At 36.0% G+C, this 20,758-nt stretch overlaps 1 protein-coding gene across 4 annotated transcripts in view; it reads right to left on the bottom strand.

Annotated features, from left to right (window-relative positions):
* SLAIN1 (SLAIN motif family member 1) overlaps positions 1–20,758 on the bottom strand; it is a 63,400-nt gene that overhangs the window by 4,087 nt on the left and 38,555 nt on the right. For 2 of the 4 annotated variants that reach the window (XM_017498806.2, XM_017498808.2), the window contains exons 3-6: positions 17,163–17,312; positions 15,859–16,008; positions 13,384–13,725; positions 6,670–6,825 (exon numbers count right to left, since the gene is read on the bottom strand). In XM_017498806.2, coding sequence (XP_017354295.1) covers positions 6,670–6,825; positions 13,384–13,725; positions 15,859–16,008; positions 17,163–17,312 — 798 coding nt within the window. The remainder of the gene's footprint in view (positions 1–6,669; positions 6,826–13,383; positions 13,726–15,858; positions 16,009–17,162; positions 17,313–20,758) is intronic. The other 2 variants (XM_017498807.2, XM_017498809.1) reach the window with 1 other exon arrangement.

A 20,758-nucleotide genomic window follows, 5' to 3' on the forward strand; every position in this document is an offset into this window, starting at 1 on the left:
TTTTGAGATGGAGTCTCATTCTGTTGCCCAGGCTGGAGTGCATTGGTGTGATCTCCGCTCACTGCAACCTCTACCTCCCTGGTTCAAGCAATTCCCCTCCCTCAGCCTCCTGTGTAGCTGGGACTATAGGCATGTGCCACCACGCCTGACTAAGTTTTTTGTATTTTTTGGTAGAGACAGAGTTTCACCATATTGGCCAGACTGGTCTCAAACTCCTGACATCAGTCAATCTGCCTGCCTCGGCCTCCAAAAGTACTGGGATTAAAGGCGTGAGTCACTGTGCCTAGCCAGATTTTAAATTTTTTAATCCCTTTCTCCAAGGAAAATAATTAATCAAATTTAACAGAAACTTATGCACATAATTCTGCCTATTTACTAACTACCCAAGCCTTTACTGCCTAGTACTTGTAACATAAACACAGACATAACCTGTTTTCTAAAACAGTTGAATTTACTTAATCATAAAATATATGATAGATATCTTTTTGAAGTAAATATAAGAGGGAAAAAAGACCCAAAAAGGTATCCATTTGTTTACCATCTCTTGAAAATATTTCCTTAAAAAATAGTTTATTCTTAAGTTGTTTTTCCTTAAAAAAATTTGCTCGAGTATACAAGATAAAATCTATACACAGAAATACAGACACCTGTGTTATTAAAAAGATAACACATTATGATCAATCAGGTTTCATCCCAGGGATACAGAAATGGTTTAACATGGTCAAATCAGTAAATGTGATACATCACATAAACAGAATTAAAAACAAAAATTATATGATCATCTTAACAGATACAAAAAAAAGCATTTGATAAAATCCAGCATCCCTTTATGATAAAAACCGTCAAAAAAATAGGCATAGAAGGGACTTCAAAGTAATAAAAGTGATATATGACAAACCCGTAGTCGACATCATATTGATTGGGGAAAAGTTGAAAGCATTCCCCCTGAGAACTGGAACAAGACATCCTTCACAAGGATGTCCACTTTCACCATTTCTAGTCAACATAACACAGGAAGTCCTAGCCAGAGTAATTACAGAAGAGAAAGAAAGGGCATCCAAATTGAAAAAGAGGATGTCAAACTGTCACTGTTTGCCAATGATATGATTGTATACCTTCAGAAAACCCTGAAGACTCATTCAAAAAGGTGCTAGATCTCATAAATGGATTCAGTAAAGTCTCAGGATACAAAGTCAATGTATACAAATCAGCAGCACTGCTATATACCAACAATGACCAAGCTGAGAATTAAATCAAGAACTCAATTCCTTTTACAACATCTGTAAAAAATAAATAAAATACTTAGAAATATATATACTTAACCAAGGAGGTGAAAGATCTTTCCATGGAAAACTAAAAAACACTGATGAAAGAAATCACAAATGACACAAACAAAAACACATCCCATGCTCCTGGATTGTAAGAATCAATATTGTGAAAATGACCATATTGTCCAAAGCAATCTACAGACTCAATGCAATTCTATCAAAATACTATCATCATTCTTCACAGAACTAAAGAAAACAATTCTAAAATTTACATGGAACCAAAAAAGAGTCCACATAGCCAAAGCAAGACTAAGCAAAAAGAACAAATCTGGAGGCACCACATTAACTGACTTCAAATTATACTACAAGGCTACAGTTACCAAAACAGCATGGTACCAGTATAAAAATAGGCACATAGACCAATGAAACAGAATAGAGAACTCAGAAATAAACATGAATGCTTACAGCCAACTGATCGTAAACAAAGCATACAAAAACATACACTGGGGAAAGGACACCCTATTCAGTAAATGGTGCTGGGAAAACTGGCAAGCCATACGTGGAAGAATGAAACTGAATCCCCACCTCTCGCCTCATACAAAAATCAACTCAAAATGGATCAAAGACTTAAATCTAAGACCTGAAACATAAAAATTCTAGAAGACAATATTGAAAAAATTATTCTGGCCATTGGCTTAGACAAAGAAATCATGACTAAAATCCCAAAAGCAAAGGCAACTCAAACAAAAATAAATAAACTAAATTAATTAAATTTAGGGACCTAATTAAACTAAAATAGCTTCTGCACAGCAAAATAAATAATCAGCAAGTAAACAGACAACTCACAGTGTAGAAAAAAAAATTTGCAAACTATGCATCTGACAAAGGACTAATATCCAGAATCTACGAAGAACTCAAATAAATCAGCAAGAAAAAGGAAAAAAAAAAAAAAAACAAACAAACAAGTAATCCCATCAAAAAGTGGGCAAAGGGTATGAACTGAGGTTTCTCAAAAAAAGATATACAAACAGCCAACAGACAAATGAAAAATTGCTCAACATCACTAATCATTAGGGAAATGCAAATTAAAACTGCAATGAGATATTACCTTACCCTGCAAGAATGGCCATACTTAAAAAGTCAAAAACAATAGATGTTGGTGTGGATATGGAAAAAAGGGAACACTTCTACACCGCTGGTAGGGGTGTAAATTAGTAGAACCACTATGGAAAACAGTATGAAGATTGCTTAAAGAACTAAAAGTAGAATTACCATTTGATCCAGCAAACCTACTACTGAATATCTACCCAAAGAAAAAGAAGGCATTATTTGAAAAAAAGACACAGGCACACACATGTTTATAACAGAACAATTTGTAGCTGCTTAGAACCAACCTAACTTCCCATCAACCAACGGGTAGATAAAGAAAATGTGGTATATACACAACAAAAAATACTACTCACTCATAAAAAGAAACGAAGTAATATTTCGCAGCAACTTGGATGGAGCTAGAGGCCATTATTCTAAGTGAAATAACTCAGGGATGGAAAACCAAATATCATATGTTCTCACTCATAAGTGGGAGCTAAGCTATGAGGATGCAAAGGCATAGGAATGAGATAATGGACTCTGGGGACTTGTGGGGAGATTTGGGAGAGTGGTGAGGGATAAAAATCACATATTGGGTACAGTGTACCCTGCTTTGGTAACAGATGCACCAAAATCTCAGAACTAAAGAACTCATCCATGTAACCAGAATCTTAAAATGTAACCATTAACGAACTCATCCGTATAACCAAAAACCAGCTATAACCAAAAAACTATATTATATATAAATATATAAATGTTCTTATATTTCTTATATATATAAAAATATATATTATATATATAATATAATGTTTTTATTTTATATATATATATATATATATATACATATTATATATACAAAAGGACTCTATTCCTGAAAAAAATATATACATAAATATAATGTGCAGGAGATAAAATATATACGTATTATCCTAATCCTAATAGAGTCCTATTATCTCTCATATATATATATATACACACACACACATCGTACATTTTTCTAGCACTCAAATCTGCTATTAATACACACTGAGTTGGAATCAACAAAAATTCCTAATCATTACCATATTTGCTACTCTTAAAACTGTATTTCTCTCATCGTACACTTATGCTATTGGTTTTGTTTCTTTTTTCAAGACAGGGTCTCACTCTATCTACTGCCTAGGCTGGAGTGCAGTGGTGCAATCTTGGCTCACTGTAGCCTCAACCTCCCAGGCTCAAATGATCCTTCTACCTTGGCCTTCCAAGTAGTTAGGACTACAGGCATATATGCCACCATGCCTGGTTAATTTTTGCATTTTTGTAAAGACAGGGTTTCATCATAGATAGATAGATAGATCTCATATATATATGAGAGATAATAGGACTCTTATGTATATATATACATATATATATATATATATATGGATATGGATATAATGATAGGAGAGAAAATAGGACTCTTATTAGGATAATACATGTATATTTCTATATATATATACGACCACCCTTGATTTTTAAAAGACATATAAGAGAAACTAGTTAAAATTAATAGGCATAATAGGCATAATTCTAATTTTACAAATGAGAAAACAAGACTCAGAAAAAAAATACTTAACTTTCCAAAGAGTTTATGGTTAAGAAAACACCCAAAACCAGGTCTTTGACTACAACTGTGTTCTTCCTTCTACACTTGCGGCCTTTCCAATTCTCTATCCTACCTTTGTTCTTTCCAGAAGGCAAAGTGGTCCAGAACTAGAAATTGTCATGATATGAACTTAGAATGCATAAAGAACAGTGGTTTAGATTACTCTTAAATGAGAGAAAATAAGAGTATAATCTTAAGATTTGAAACAAAAAGTTATGAGAGTCTTCCTTCTACTACACATTAACATTCTTCTTGGGGGCTTTCTCTTATTATGCTTGACTTACAAATGATGATTTTTCTATTTTCCTCATTTCTTTTACATGCATGAATTGGAATTCTACTACAAAGAAGATGTTTCTCTTTTTCTATGTATTTATTTATCTAATTATATATGAACCATGCATATTTATTTTATTTCATCAGGCATAATTCATTACTATAATTATTTTCTCTGTGGCTCAAACTGCCCCAAATTTGGCCATTGGGAGGTTCCTTCAACTTGGCTCCTGTATCCTTTTCACATTTTCCTGTCATTTTGGGGGCACTTCAATCAAAGCTGAACATTCTTTGCAGTGTACATTCTATTTTGGGACGTACATCTTTCTAGCACTCAAATCTGCTATTAATACACACTGAGTTGGAGTCAACAAAAATTCCTAATCATTACCATATTTGCTACTCTCAAAACTGTATTTCTCTCATCGTACACTTATGCTATTGGTTTTGTTTCTTTTTTCAAGACATGCTCTCACTCTATCTATTGCCTAGGCTGGAGTGCAGTGGTGCAATCTTGGCTCACTGTAGCCTCAACCTCCCAGGCTCAAGTGATCCTCCTACCTTGGCCTTCCAAGTAGTTAGAACTAGAGGCATATGCCACCGTGCCCTGGTTAATTTTTGCATTTTTTGTAAAGACAGGGTTTCATTATATTGCCTAGGCTGGTACAGTATTTATTTTTGTAATTTAGATATAGAATTGTATATTTCTATCAGCTAAATTTCTTCATGATACATTTGGCCCATTGTCCTAACCTCCTGACATAAAATCAGTTATTAGTCCCCTTAGTTTCTACCATTAGCAAATTTCATAGGTTGTTTCTGTGTGTTAATACGATCACTGATTCAAATATTTAAAAGTTCAAGCCTTAACATAGAATCTGTGGCATTCATTCATTCATTCAAGCATTCACTCAGAATTCCTTGTGTTCAGGCGACGTGTCAGGAACAGGGAACAGAAAGTTGAATAAATAATGGTCCAAGCCCAGAGGGAGCTTACAATCTAATAAGGAAAACAAATACATTGATGGCAAAACATGGTACATGGAATAACAGAGGTAAGCACCAAAAATCTAATCCATTCTAGCATTGTTTGGGAAGTATTTGAGAAAGTGTGTTAGGATGATCAAGGAAGCAATGAAGACTTCCGAGGGCATGGTATTTGGACTGTATTATAAAAGTCAGTAAGAGGAAATTGAATGAAGAAGGAAAAGGAAGAATGCTAGGCAGAGAGAACAGCATATGGAGCTAGAATATCACAGCAGTTAAAAGCATAAGCTCTGGAGAGTAACCAGATCTAGGTCTGCTCTCTACTTTTCTACCTGCATGGCCTTGGACAAACTGTTCCTTAACCTATCAAAACTGTTTCCTTTTCCACAAAATAAGAATGGCAGTAGAAACTAATTTATAGAGTTGTTGGTAGAACTACGTAAGATAATGAATATAAACTAGTTAGTACAGTTCTTTGTACAGGGTAAATGATGCCACTTTGTTGTTAGGAACTAAAGCATCATAAATTGAAAGACCACTGCATGTTAGGGAAATACAACTTGACATCCAAAACTAAGTTTGAGGGAAAAGGGCTACAAACCATTTCGGATACAGACTCAGACAACCGGTTGATGACTCTCAGCCAGTACACTCAGTACATGGCTCAGGCCTCCCAAGTTTGGGCATTTTTATGAATACTAGGACTATGGCCTTGTGCCTTCCTCCTAGAGGTCAGAGTAAGACTTAACTGACACAACCCATATAGACAGCATAAATAGGAAAGTGGGTGGAGGGGATACGGAAGCAGCACATCCCAAAATAAAGTGAAGACACACAGCACTAGGCCTAATGCTCACTGCGTTGCTCATTGCTAGGTAAAACATAGAAAGTAAGTAGCAGAAAAAAACTAAAACAGAGTGGATAAAAACTATTTTAGACATATTAAAATATAACTTCATTTAAAGGGAAAAAAGATAAAAGTATGCACAGGTGAAAAACAAGACAAAAGTAATGGCTAGACAGAATTAAGTGTGCTTATTCAGGTAGAGAGCTAGAAAGAAGGGTCTACAAAGAAAAAAAAATATTTGTATGATGAGTGGATAAATCAATCACCATGTAGTACTTATACTATCCTTGGATATAAAGAACTACAAATAATTTACTATTATTACAAAATTAATAATTTAGTATATGTGCTGTGAAGCGAGCACTAAAAAATTAACAATTTACTATGATTGATACCACAGGCACTGGTAAAAATACTATTCAACTCTAATGGTGAAATAAAAAAAATAAGTTATAGGACAAAGAGAAAAGTTTAGTGTGCTTGCGAGTATATATAAAGCAATGGAACAGATATTTTTCTTGCAATTAAAAGTTATAAAAAATATACAATATATAATTATATCAAATAATTATACTCACTACAAGACTGTATTCTTGAAATTCCATTTCCAGCTCCATGCAAGCTTGAGTCAAAACTCTGACTATTTCGCACGGTGACTGGAGAACTAATGTTGCTACCAACAGCAGTTGTACTTGGCATCCGGGCTAAGTTAGGCATACTTCTTCGGAGCTTATCTGGAAAAGAATTTTACTAAATTAAAAATGACAAATGTTATGCAACCAAAATACTAGCTTTCGAAAGCAAATAACAAAAGTCATATTGTGCTCAATAATATAGAAAGAGGATTACGTCCTGATGCTCAAGCTTTCTGACCTACTATACAGGAAAAAGCACTCCCCATCTAGAAGGGTTCCACCAAATAAACATGGGTGATGGCTACTACTGAGTGTCAACTTGACTGGATTGAAGGAAGAAACATATTGTTCCTGGGTGTGTCTATGTGGGTGTTGCCAAAGGAGATTAACATCTGAGTCAGTGGACTGGGACAGGCAGACCCACCCGCAGTCTGAGTGGGCACCATCTAATCAGCTGCCAGCACGGCTAAGACAAAAGGGCAGAGAATGGGGAAGGAGCAGATTTGCTAAGCCTTCCAGTCTTCATCTTTCTCCCGTACTGGATGCGTCCTGCCCTTGAACCTCAGACTCCAAGTTCTTCAGCATTTGAACTCTTGGACTTACACCAGTGGTTTGCCGGGCCTCTCAGGCCTTTGGCCACAGACTGAAGGCTACACTGTTGGCTTTCCTACTTTTGAGGACTTGGGACTCCAATTGTCTTCCTTGCTCCTCAGCTTACAGACAGCTTATCATGGGACCTCACCTTGTGATTGTGTGAGTCAATACTCCTTAATAAACACCCCTTCATATATACATTTATCCTGTTAGTTCTGTCCCTCTAGAGAACCATGACTAATATAAAGTGTAAAAAGACATAGGGACTAGATAATCAGTTAGCCATTTGTTCCTATTCAATAAGTGAACAAAAATATATTTAAAAAGTTAGAAAATAATCTTACAGCCATTTAATTTACCAAAACAACCCTAGAAATTAAGTTACATGCTTCTTTAATAAAAAAGAAACCTAGAAGAATCAAACCAAAATTTACTGAATCTTTTGCTACCATATCAAAATGGAACAAATTAATAAAATTCAAACGAGGTGTCTTGAAATATCCACTAATCACATTAACATGACCACATTAATCTCTGAAAAGTTTTAACTTTCATGAGTATGCCACCAAATGTGTGGAGACAAAAAAGACCAAGAGAATGCTTAAATTTTTTGGACTTGCTAAGTTCACCTTTTGCCACCAAGAGGCAGCAGAGAGTCATATACAGATCTCAATGTTGAGATGTGAAATAAGCCAGTCACAAGACAGCAACTATGAAACAATTTTTTCATGATCAATACATATCCCCCCAAAAAACTAAAGTACCTATGTCAGGTCATTTAAGCATATATGTGAAATGCATAGATCAGGAAAAAAAAAGTATATATGTGAGTAGTAAGCCATAACTAATTCAAGGACAAAACTAATTCAAGTATTGAATTCATTTCTTTCTCCCTTTCACACACTACTCCTTCTGCATTACTTACATCCATAAACTGTAGCCCTGTCCACTACATCACCATACTTTCCAAGTCCTGTTAATTCTGCCTCGAAAACATTTAGTGAATCTTCCACTACCACCTAGTTCTGACCTCATTATTTATCACCTACATTTTCACAAAATTCTCTTAATTGGTCTCCATGTACCCTTGTGTCTTGTTTCTCCAATCCAATCTCCCATACAGCTGATTCCACTTTTCCTAGAGCACAGAACACAGCTAGTCAATTGCTGAAATCCCTCCAACTCCAATTTCTCCCCTGCTCCTTTCTTCTGAAAGCCCAAGCTCCTGAGCACAGCCTAGATGAGGCCTTCAAGGCACAGCCTCTTTATACTTCTCCAGCTTGCCTCTCGGCCTGCTCCCCAAACACAAAGAATTCTCTCATACCTGTGAGCATGCTGTCTCTCCACATGGACACTCACCCCCCACTTGGGAGAAGGAAGAAATGAACAAGGGAACAAAGACTTATTGTGTTTACACTAAATGCCAGGCACTCTAGGAGCTGTTGGGGATACCACCGTGTATAGGCAGTACAGTCTTGAGTCTCATTTATGGTCAAGATTTATGGTCTAGGTTTATAGTCTAGACCAGTGCTTCTCAATCCTTCCCCATGCCACCACTGATCCTAAAGAGAAAATCTAAGATAAATTTAAACTTAAAATTAAATTTTCTCCCAAATAAAATAAAGAATAACATTTTGATAGGAGTAAACCATGGAAGATCATAAATCATTTTAATATCTAAAATTTGTTTTACCCCTCCAACTTATAAGATATTTTTATCTTTATTGATATATACCCCAAAACACTAAAGTGCACATATCAGAGCACTCAATCTTCTGGTCACTTTCTGTCAAGCAAAACCAGAAGATAAGAATATACTTGAATATTAATTCAAAAGGCATTCAAGTCAAAATCAAACTCAGTTCTTCTTATTCCACCTTCATAAACTGCTCCTTTGACATTACTAATACCTATTGAATGTTGCCATATCCAGCAATTTTTGCCCCCTTAGGATGGAAAAGACAAAAGATTAAACAAGCATAAGTATACGTAGATGATATGTATAATAAGAAAGCATAAGAAATTGTAGAAACTGCTATGGTAGAAAGTGGAAAAGAGTATTTTACTTATGTGGCTCTAGTACTTTAAGAATTGGCACAATTATCCACACCGTAGAGCAGCTTTTCTATGTACTTCCCAGCGGAGGTATCTACCACTCGCACACTTCCTTACTTTCTCTGCATAATTCTAGGGTAAGGATGCTCAAATATTGCCACTGACTGTTCGATTCCGTGATAATTTTCCTCATTATCTTCTTGAGGCCTATTTTTAACAATCATATGTCTCATATTCCCAAATTCCTATTAAAGTTCCCAGCCTCATACAGCAGGTACTTCATACGTCAGCAAATATTATGTGTATGTTTTGGCAGACCGTGTGTAGCAGAAGAGAGGAATTAGAAGGATTCATCTCTACATAATCTTAGTGGCCACATCTAGATCTTTTGAATATCACAAAAAGTAGTGTAAAGAAGTCACCCTCTATCAGTACTAGACTATTTTCAATATATATTTCCAATTATATATCTTTAAGCAGCATGGAGGCACAGGAACATAATTATATGCTATTGAGAAAATTAATTGAACTTCTATATATTTTTTTAAAATCTCTATTTACTATCAAAGTTTCCATACATACAGAAATGTTTTAAAATAGTATCAAACAGCTGCCTGTTTTCCATCTGGTCATACTGGTTGGTTCCATTTTGCTATATTTAATTATACATATACATACATATTTGTTTGCTCTGCTAAACAATATAAAAGCTTCAGACACCTAAACACTTTAAATGCAGCACATTGATCTCCTAAGAATGAGAAAATTCTATAGAATCACAATATTGTAATCACACGTAAACAAATTAACAATATCATATTATATATGATAATCTGCATACAAAATTTTTCAGACATCTCAAGAATATCTTTCATAAGCTTTTTCCCCTAAACCACGATCCAATCAAGGTCCACATGCTACACTTAGTTAATGTCTCTCGTCTGTGTTAGTCTTTAAAACCAATCTTTACTCATACTTAAGCAACAAGTTAGTTTCACAAAGCTTCAATCTTGAAATATGCTCTTTAAAATAAGGTCTTCCAAGCATAAACATTTAGAACACTATTCCCCTTGGAACGAAGCTGTGATCTCCAATTTTGTCAGACCATCTGGAAATGAGGTACATTTCCTGTCAAATAGTGTGGACTGTTTTAATAACCACATATACTTTAAAGTTCAGGGAACCAAAAGTAATGTTCTATTTCTATCTTCATAAGAAATCAGCAGTTTAATCTTCAAGGACTGAGATGCAGCAGGAAACTGGAAGAATGGACCAAGGAAAGAATTCAAATGAGTTTGCTCACATTAAAGAGGCAGCAAGACTCACCACACTATCAACAAAGACTCGGGAATCTTTAGGACTAAAAGAGACACACATTATCCACCAAATAGCAAGACCTAGGCATCCGGTCAGCCCAGGGTCCAGGGGAGGCCCTCATGATAATAAGGACTACATCACGCCACCAGTCACCCTTGCCATACCCTAGAAATTATGGGAAAGTTGGTAAAGATTCTACAAGTTTAGTCATTTTGATATTTAACAAGTTATTCCAGATATGCTTCTTTTAATTCTATGATTCCCAGAAATATCCCAGAAAGTTTTATGAGCCATCTCTTTAAATCTGGGCAGTATAGGAACTACAAAAGCAGAAAATATTAACATATATTTCTAGTTTATTCTCAATTATTTAAAAATGAATCAACAGTTTAACAATTATTTTCGCCTATCTATATTAATAATTTAGAAAAATATTTGATAGATTAGTTTCAAAGTGACAATTCTTATTTCACAATTTTGCTCAATATTCTATGGTAACAAAGGCAGGCCAGAACATCTGAATCATATGATAATAAAAGTTTAAAAACAAAAGGGGAGAAAATAACCTTTATTCAGCACATCTACTCCAGGCTCCAGGCAATGGGACTAACATTCATTATTTCATTTACCCCTTATATTTAGGTGGAGGACATGTGTACCAGATGGTTTGGTGTGAATTATATCTAAGTTTCCTAAGAGATAGATATGATCTTCTCCACATTTTAGTTAAGGAAACCAAACCTGAGAGAGCTGAGAAACTTCTCAGCATTGCTTCTCAGGGTCTACTGGACTGCAGAGCCTCTGCTCTGAACCATTAAGCTAATTAGTCAGAAGTCACATCCAGAAAATTGCCTTTGTATTCCATTTTCTTGTATTGCGAAAACTAGACATTTTAGGCAAAATAAACCTACCACAAAGGGACCTAAACAGTGGTATATCTCTACTTTCCTGTGAAGAATATTCCAGCATAGGTTTCACAGAAACCTAATCCTTTTCAGACGGCATTTAATGAAAGTGAATACCACTTTTCTGAGGTGCAACAAACAGCTCAGTGGAGGAAAATGATACTATTAACAATATCAATCAAGATGCAGTGCTAGCATCTGCTTGACAACTTGACTACGATGTTCTGAAACACTCAAGTATATTAAAAAAAAAAGCTTTAGAGAAATGACTCTAGGTCTCCTGTCTTGATTTTAATAAGATGCTATGACTTCCACTAAGCATATGGAATACATTGTCTTTCTGATGCTATGAACTTGAATATTTTAGTCATGATGACATTTTTAAGCCACCACTCCTTTAAACTTGAAATCTCAAGGTAGTAAGAGAATTTATTAATACAAAATTTTAAATATTTTCAAATGATCTCTCATTTAGCATCAGCATGAATCACACAAGTGCAAAGGAAGAGAAGTAAAAGCTAAATACAGGACAATGGCTGATAACTAATACAACATTTATATTTGGCCTAGAGATATTTTTAAAGAACATTTGATCACTTCTGGGCCCAGCTTTGAGAACTGGTGACATATAATAAATAAGAACCGTAATTGTATAACTATAAATTATTTTTAATTGGTTTATCTCTCCATAATATATAGAATTTGTGTGTGAGAGTCCAGGTGATCATTAGTACAAAAACATACCAGACTTAGAATATTACATGATTGCTTCCCCCATAGTTCTTGCAAGTCAGAGTCTAACTCCTGGGAGTGTGAAAGAAAGATAAATGATGAAGAGACAGAAAAAGTATGAAAGAATGACACATACAGAAACCAACCATGTTGACAAGACAGATCAACTTCCCATTACCATGCCAAATGCTAATGGAAAGCAGCCTCCGTGTTCCTGCTACTACACAGATCTTAATCTAGGTGTCAGGAGATTGGAGGGAAAGACGCATCCCAAACCTCCCTAAATGTGGCTGTGTAAGAGCAGCATCCTCTCCAAGCATCATCTTTCGTGCTTACATCACTCTGTGCTAGGAACAGGTAGTAGGAGACAGAAGGTTGTACATAAGGTAAGGAATGACACAACTCACAGCCTTTGTGTCCATGGGCTTGACCACAAACTTCTCAGCTTGCACAACCCTGCCTGTGCCACAGGCACCAGCAGCAATGCAGAGATGCTGCACATTTATAAGTCATTCTGAGCCAGCTATGCCATGGAGGTTTTCTTGAAGTAGTGAGTTAATAAATCTGGGATATGTAATCAGAAGCCAGTCAATTAGAGATGCAAATTTAGACCAAACTGAGGAGGTCTGGAGGATGAATTTAAATCTGGGAAGCATTTACCGATTATCTGTATTTCTCTTAAAACTGTTCTTTGGCTGGGCATGGTGGCTGTCATCCCAGCACTTTGCGAGGCCAAGGCAGGCAGATCACTTGAGGTCAGGGGTTTGAGAGCGGCCTGGTCAACATGGTGAAACCCTATCTCTACTTAAAATAGACACACACACACAAAAAGTTAGCCAGGCATGGTGGCACGTGCCTTTACCCCGGCTACTTGGGAGGCTGAGGCAGGAGAATCACTTAAACTTGGGAGATGGAGGTTGCACAGTGAGCTGAGATTGTGTCACTGCACTCCTAGAGGACACAGCCAGACTCTGTCTCAAAAACAAAAACAACATTTCTTGATCACATAGTAAAGATCAAAGCATATCAAATATCAAAAAAGCATACAACCTACCTCCATTGGTCCTATTTGGTTGCTGATCTGGAGTTTGGGCTTGAGGTGAATAATACTGGTGCTGCTGGTAATTATTTGAAGGAAAATACTGGGAACTGGGGCTCCTCCTACACTCCCGAATGCTGGAGAAAGTCTGTGAATGAGGAATTCCTCTTTGGAAAGGGGAACATCTTGGAAGACGAGGCTGAGGTGGTGGCAAATGATCAAATTCCTCTTCATCTTCCAGACTGTATCGGTCATATTCTTGATCACTACATGTCCCTTTTTTTCCTGAACTCAATGACACACTGGAACTATGTCTTGATACAGATGCTGAAGTAGAAGCATAATCTTGCCTGAGACCTATAAAATAACAAATAGTGCTCTAGTGTATTTTGATCTAGCTAACATTAAGTTATGATTAATCAAGTATTAGATGAAAAATTATGGCAAACAGATTACTCACAGAGACTTATTATCTTGCTCTCAAGTTTACTAAATCCCAAGAAAATAATCACATTTGCCTAATGAAACAGATATCTAATATTGGACAATTCTCTTTTGCAAAAAGATTGCCCCAATGCCAGTAAAGATTATATATACCTGCCATAGCTCATTCATTCATTTCTATCAATTTCCCCAAATGATCCCTTTTCAAATCAAGAGTTATTTTAGAAGAGGAACTTAGAAAGAAATATTCATCTCATTATGAATAGTTTGCTGTGAGTTAAAAACAATTAAAAATCTTCAGGAAAAAAAAGTAGGCATTCTACTACCCATCCCCAACTTTTAAAGTCAAAGGAAAAGTTTAAAAGCTGAGGTACAAATATTTTCACACAAGGTCATCTCTCTGTTGTTCTTTTATGTTACTAATATTATCTCTTTCAAAGCACACTGACACTTCAACATTTCTAATAGTTTTAGGTCATCCTATAATCATCTAAAAATAGTGAAACTACAAAGTTCTCGTTATTTACCCCATTGTCAGTACTACAGCTTTTTTAAAAGTGGTCTAGCCCTGACTACTTAACTTCTGAAACTGACATACAATCTTTTAGCCATATATTTTTTAGAAAGTGTATTTAAATTTGCTTTTACTAAATAATGACATAAAATAACTATATTTCCCCTTAAAAATGTATCTTATTAGATCCTGCATAAGCATTACCATGTTCCTCATAGTAGCCTTGATTAATTCTGAAAGCAGGAAATTATTATGCTTAAATGATACTTATTTCTACTTATGTTGGCTGAAAAGATAACTCCAAAACAAACACTCCAGTTCTGTGCCTTTTGATGCCATTAATGCCCTTCAGCTAGCTCACTGCCAGCTTATTTTTTGTAGCTTTGTCAAAGAACCAGTGACAAACTATCCTATTTCTACTTATCTACTCTTTCACAATTATTTACCCTGTGAAGTATGTCAATGCATTTTAATTGAAATTTTAAGATAACTGTAGACTCACATCCAGTGCTAAAAAAAAAAAAAAAAAAAAGTACTTTGCCCCGTTTCCCCCAGTGGTAACATTGTGCAAAACTGTAGAATACTATGACAGCCAGGGTGTTAGCAGTGATATAATCCACCCATTTTATTCAGATTTTCCCAGGTTTATTTGTGTGAGTGAGAGAGAGACAGAGAGAAAAAGAGAGAAAAGGTATGTGGGGTGTGTGTGTGTGTGTGTGTGTGTGTGTGTGAGAGAGAGAGAGAGAGAGAGAGAGAGAATATTAAGCTTTATGCAATTTTATTAACTACAGGTCCAAAGATCCACCAATGAATAGTACCAATACTGCAAAAATCTCATGTTGCCCTTTTATAACTACATCCAGCTTCAAGGCCCTGTTGTGACCCTAAGCCCTATCCCTAACTCCAACCATCACTAGTCTGTCCTCCATTTCTAACATCTCAAAATGTTATATGAGTGGAATGATGCAATGCACTCTCTTACGATCAGTATTTTTATTCAGCATGATTCCCTGGAACTTCAAGAAAGATGTTGTGTGTATCAGTAGTTTGTTCCTCTTTATTGCTGAGCTGTACTCCATAGTATGATTGTAGCATGATTGGTTTAATCATTTACCTACTGAAAGCCATCTAAGCTAATTCCAGTTTTGGGCTATAAAGGTGCTTAGAACATTCATTCATGTACAAGGTTTTGTGTGAACACAAATTTCAACTATTCTGGGATAAGTATCCAAGCGTGCAGTTTGCTGGGCCACATGGAAGTTGCACATTTAGTTTTTTAGAAAACTGTCCATCTATTTCCATAGTGGCAATACCAGCAACGTCCATGTATCAATGTATTTTGATCAGACTAGGTCTTACCACCTCATGATAGTGTAGGAAGCATATAACTGGCACCGCCTAAAAAGTAGGACAGCATGAGAGAAAGAATCTCATTATTTGCCCATTACCTGAAGAAAAATGCCTAAACCTCCCCCTCTCCCTGTATATTCCAAGTAGAAGCCCCATTTTTCTAGTCTAGAAAGAACACATACTTTCTTCTTGCAGACGAGCCATGATCTGAACATCAGTGAGGTCCTGCAATTTATATCCCATGGAGATAGAATCATCCTCCAGTTCTGAAGTACTCAGCTCACTGTCGATAGATGACTGGGGACTGAGTGGGGAGCCCCTGGAAGTGTAACCTGAAACACAAAGGAAATGCGTGTTATTTCATCTGTAGGGCTTTACAATTCATATATAAATGGTCAGCAATTTTTCTCATGTTTTCATGTCACAAAAATCACCAACATGTCACCATTTAATGGTCCCTGTGCACATCATGTGTTCACAATTCATATATACGAAACCACTTGTTAATTGTTTTCAAATTCAATTCTCACAATTTAAAAAGTCACTGTGTACTATATACTTAAATAAATTGTTAAGAGGGTAGATTTCACATTATTTTTTATCACAATAAAAAAATTAACTACTGCTAAAATCTGCATCCTATTAGATATGTATATATCTAAAGGCATGATATGAGAACATATATATTCATTTTAGTGGCAGTTCCATGGAGGGGGAAAAAAGAATATATATATTCATTTTTACTTTAATAATAAAACATACTTGTCTGACAGTAAGTGGTTATATATTTTTAATTAAATTTTAATCTGGTCCATTTGTTAATGAGTACAAACAGCAGTGCTACAAATGGGTAAGACTATATCACATCTAAAAGGTGCACGTACATATGCAGAAACATATACAAAACCCACCTAATATAGACCAGAGAGTAGTCACAGGAGACTTACAGCCACCCATGAAAGTAAAAATATCAGTGGCTTCAGATAAAAGAGCCAAAGAGCAAATAGAAGAAGGCTATAGGAATGGAATCACACCAATGCTGAGAAAAATAAGAAAATGGTGAGATCCTCATATCATAAAAAGCCACTATGACTGTTTTCTTTCTCCACAGTCTTAGCTAAATTTAAAAGCTATCAGAAAAAAATAAGAAAAATATATAAAGGCTTATAATCTTGAATAATTAAAAACTACCTAAATTGTGTCTGACATTTAATTTTAAAAGCACATAAGCATTTGGAAATACAGAACTGCATGCATATGCTTTTGCTAAAGAGGGAAGACAATCGCTACATATGATTGAGAGCAGTAGATCAATGGCATTAGAGTACAAAGTAGTGCCAGGTCTTTTTATACTCAAAGTAAGTATGCAGCACAAACTCTCCATTCTAAGATTATTCTAAAGCTTTTCAATGAAAGATGAATATGTAAGCTGTGTTTAGTAACTGAATTACAAAGCAAGCAGCTAGTCAAGAAGTTAAAATATTACCTGTTTTTTCAGGTGTTAGTATTGCTTTATTTGAGGTTTTAGAGAAGCTGGGAGTATTAATGCCATTGCTATAAGGGCTGAGTCTTGCAACGGGACTATAAGGAAAAGCCAGTGAGGCAGTTGAAGAGAAGAGACTCCGCCATCGGCTAGCTGTCATAGAAGCAGAAAATAGCACCAGTTAGCTATATGGAAGCAGATGTTGACTTGTCAAAAGGAGAAAGAGAAGAGATTTAAAAAAAGAGAGAAAGACAAAGCAACTTTTCATAAGACTATCTTAACTGACTTCCACTTATCTAAAGAAAAAATATATAAAAAACAATTTGTGAAATAGGGCCCTATTTATACGTTCATTTTAAAAATACATCAGTCTTACTTTGATTAAAGCCAACATTCCTGTATAATAATGAAAATGCACTTTGAGTTTCTACATTAGAAATGTTTTCAATTTTCTATTTCCACATAAGGATTTACTGTTTTGCAATATAAAAAAGGATTAGTTTCAAAAGAAAAACTCATATTTATAATCTTTGGGAATTATGGGAAATGTTAATGTTAACTATATGTAATTCCATATTTTCCTACTCATTTAATATCAGAAAATATTGATAATATTTCATGTCAATTCATTCTCAGATTATGGGAGGAACTTAGAATGACTATTGTGTTTCCAAATGGCCTTGAGCCCAAAACAAAGTTTAAAGGAAAACGGTGTACAAAGTAACAGAAGGGTATCTATACCAGAACTTAATGACTACTGTAGGTGGCAAGTACAGAGACTATTTGTGATCACCTGGATTTTTTCTTTAAAAAAAATCTTCCAAATTTTCTGCATTAAGCATACATATTATTTATGTGACTAACTTTTAGAGATGGGAATACACATGTCATTACTTTAACACTATTTTGATATTAAATTAAAATAATGAACAGAAAGGAATTATACCAGCCACGGGCAGAGGATCTCATTCTTACATAACCTTGCTTGTCTAATTAATGCACTTCTCCCCTCCAAAATTACCATCCCTTGTCTCTCCATATTCTTGGCATTGTGCACACACAAAAATCCCAAATCATAAAAGCTTAAGTCACACCAAACATGGTTTAATCTGTCATGACAAATCAATGTGCTAGGCAAAATTCACTTTTCTGAAAAGTAATCATTTTGACATGTACTAAGCAGAAGGAATGATATAAAAAATATAAATGAGGCTAAACTTCAAGAAATAACTTGGTTTGTATTCACTGGGAATTTGACAAAACTTGAAAAACCAAATATTAAAAGGACTGCTTTGAAATGCATGCCCCCAGACCACTTTTAATGAGCAATGCTAATGAGCAATCAGACAGCTGAAAAGTGCTTTAAAATGGGCAGTAGGATGGAGAGAGAACAAACTGTGTGATGTGGACAGTCAAGAAAATAATCAGCTCCAAACTGGGATTCTTCAGATCCTTGCAAAACATCATCAAGTTTACTCAAAAAACAAAATGTTTCCTTTTACTTCGGCAGGAATTATTATATAACAACATATTCTAACAATTACATTAAATAAATATCTTTTCCTTAGGTATATGGAAGAACTACACAAGGAAACTATACTCACAATGACAACACTTTCAGAATCCACACGTTTCGTGAACCTGTGAAACCTGGTTTCCAATTGACACCATGTCACTTATCCAGCCTTAACTTACAGTGTTTACCCACCTCTTCCCAATCTGAGCCAGAACACGCACATGCACTCCTAATTCCTTCTCTTCTATGTAGGTCAACTTGACTCTGGAATACACTACAAACTAGGGGTTAATAATGCAACACACACTAGGTAGCTTTCTCACATGTTCAATCTCTATTATTCAGTTTCTCATTAAAAATTCTATATTTTAAAAGGCCAATAGTCCTTTGTGACTGCTATCCTGCTTAACAGATGATGTTATTTTATACCAGTCTGATCACTCGCCAGGCAAATTACAGTAACCGCGTGTTCTCACCCACAGATGCGGGTGGCAACACATCACAAGTAAGCAGCATTCATCGCTCGGTACAATAACCACTGTGACCCAGCCTCCCCGCACAATTGACACAGTTATTGTGGCTATGACAGCGCGATCCCAACTAAGAACACAATTAGCGTCTATTGCAAGAAAGAATGCTCTACATTGTTGTTTAGCATTGAAGCTTTTCAGAGAGGGGAGGTAAATTATTGCAGAGGCAAGCTAACAAAACAATAATGCTCCAGTAGGGCCCAAGGTTACAGCGGAGGAGGAGGGGGAAAGGAGTGGAAGCTATCATATCCTGGTTGTTCTTCACTACATAGCTAAAGAACTGTAACAGGAAGCATTTTTATAAAGAATAAAACAAATGAAAAGAACTTTTAAAAAATGAGCAATTTTATCTTTTTCAATCAATTATTTCAATGGAGTTTTGGCATACAAAATGATGTTAAATGATCTGAGAGGCTCGGTGATGACCAAAATGGCTCTAAAGAAAGGAGTAAGGCAATTTTGCCAAAAGAGAAAAAATGGGTGATGCATTTTTGAACAACAGTTAAATTTCCCTTAATTCCTATTCCAAAGTTCTATTTATATTTTTTAAAAGGGGGGGGAGGGGTTCACAAGCTTGGAGGTGGCATAAACTATGCATTTTTTCATTTAATTCCAATCCCTAGAATAGCATCAAAATGCCCCCAAATAGGACTACATTTTGAATCAATGTATGATACTTGGCACGGTTTTCTTTCCCAAATGCCTTAAGCTAAACTGCCTCCCAGAACACTTCTTTCTGTATGCTCTCTCTAATTCTACCACAGCTTCCTTAACCCACTCGCCACCTCCCACCAGATTACTGCAACCTGCTCTCCAGCTAATTTCCAGCCACCAACACTGCCCTGAGCAAACCTCTTCTGAACGTCCCTACCAAAATAGTGTTAGTCATGTACTTTAACTGTGTTACTCTTGTCCATTAAAGTGCCTCAGTGGCTTTTCATCAAATGCAAGACCTTAAAGGTACTTCGGCTCATTTCGCTACCACCCTTACAGACTGCCATTTTACCTCATGCCCACCTCTACCGTGTCTCTGCACTTGATCTTAGCCAAAAGGCCGAGAAGCGATCTCTACCGTGTCTCTGAAGCTACCTTAAGGATGCACCCTTATTGGTTAAACTTCCACAGCACTCCCCTTGTCTGATAATCATCTCCACTGAAAGAATGTGATAAAGTACTGCATTGTAGACTGATACCTCATTTTTTTGCCAAAAACAAAAAACAAAAAAACTAAGTTGAGGGTGACTATTGGCCTATTAATTTATTTTCTGTATATTTTCAAAGTTGCCTGACTGAAAAAATAAGTTAAAACACATCTCTGTAGTTATTTTTGTACACCATTAAGCAAAGTATGACCAAAAACACTAGATTTGGCCGGGTGCGGTGGCTCACGCCTGTAATCCCAGCACTTTGGGAGGCCGAGAGATCGAGACCATCCTGGTCAACGTGGTGAAACCCCGTCTCCACTAAAACTACAAAAAATTAGCTGGGCATGGTGGCGCGTGCCTGTAATCCCAGCTACTCAGGAGGCTGAGGCAGGAGAATTGCCTGAACCC

Source organism: Cebus imitator, unplaced genomic scaffold, assembly GCF_001604975.1.
Source record: "Cebus imitator isolate Cc_AM_T3 unplaced genomic scaffold, Cebus_imitator-1.0 Scaffold252, whole genome shotgun sequence".
Lineage (NCBI taxonomy): Eukaryota > Metazoa > Chordata > Mammalia > Primates > Cebidae > Cebus > Cebus imitator.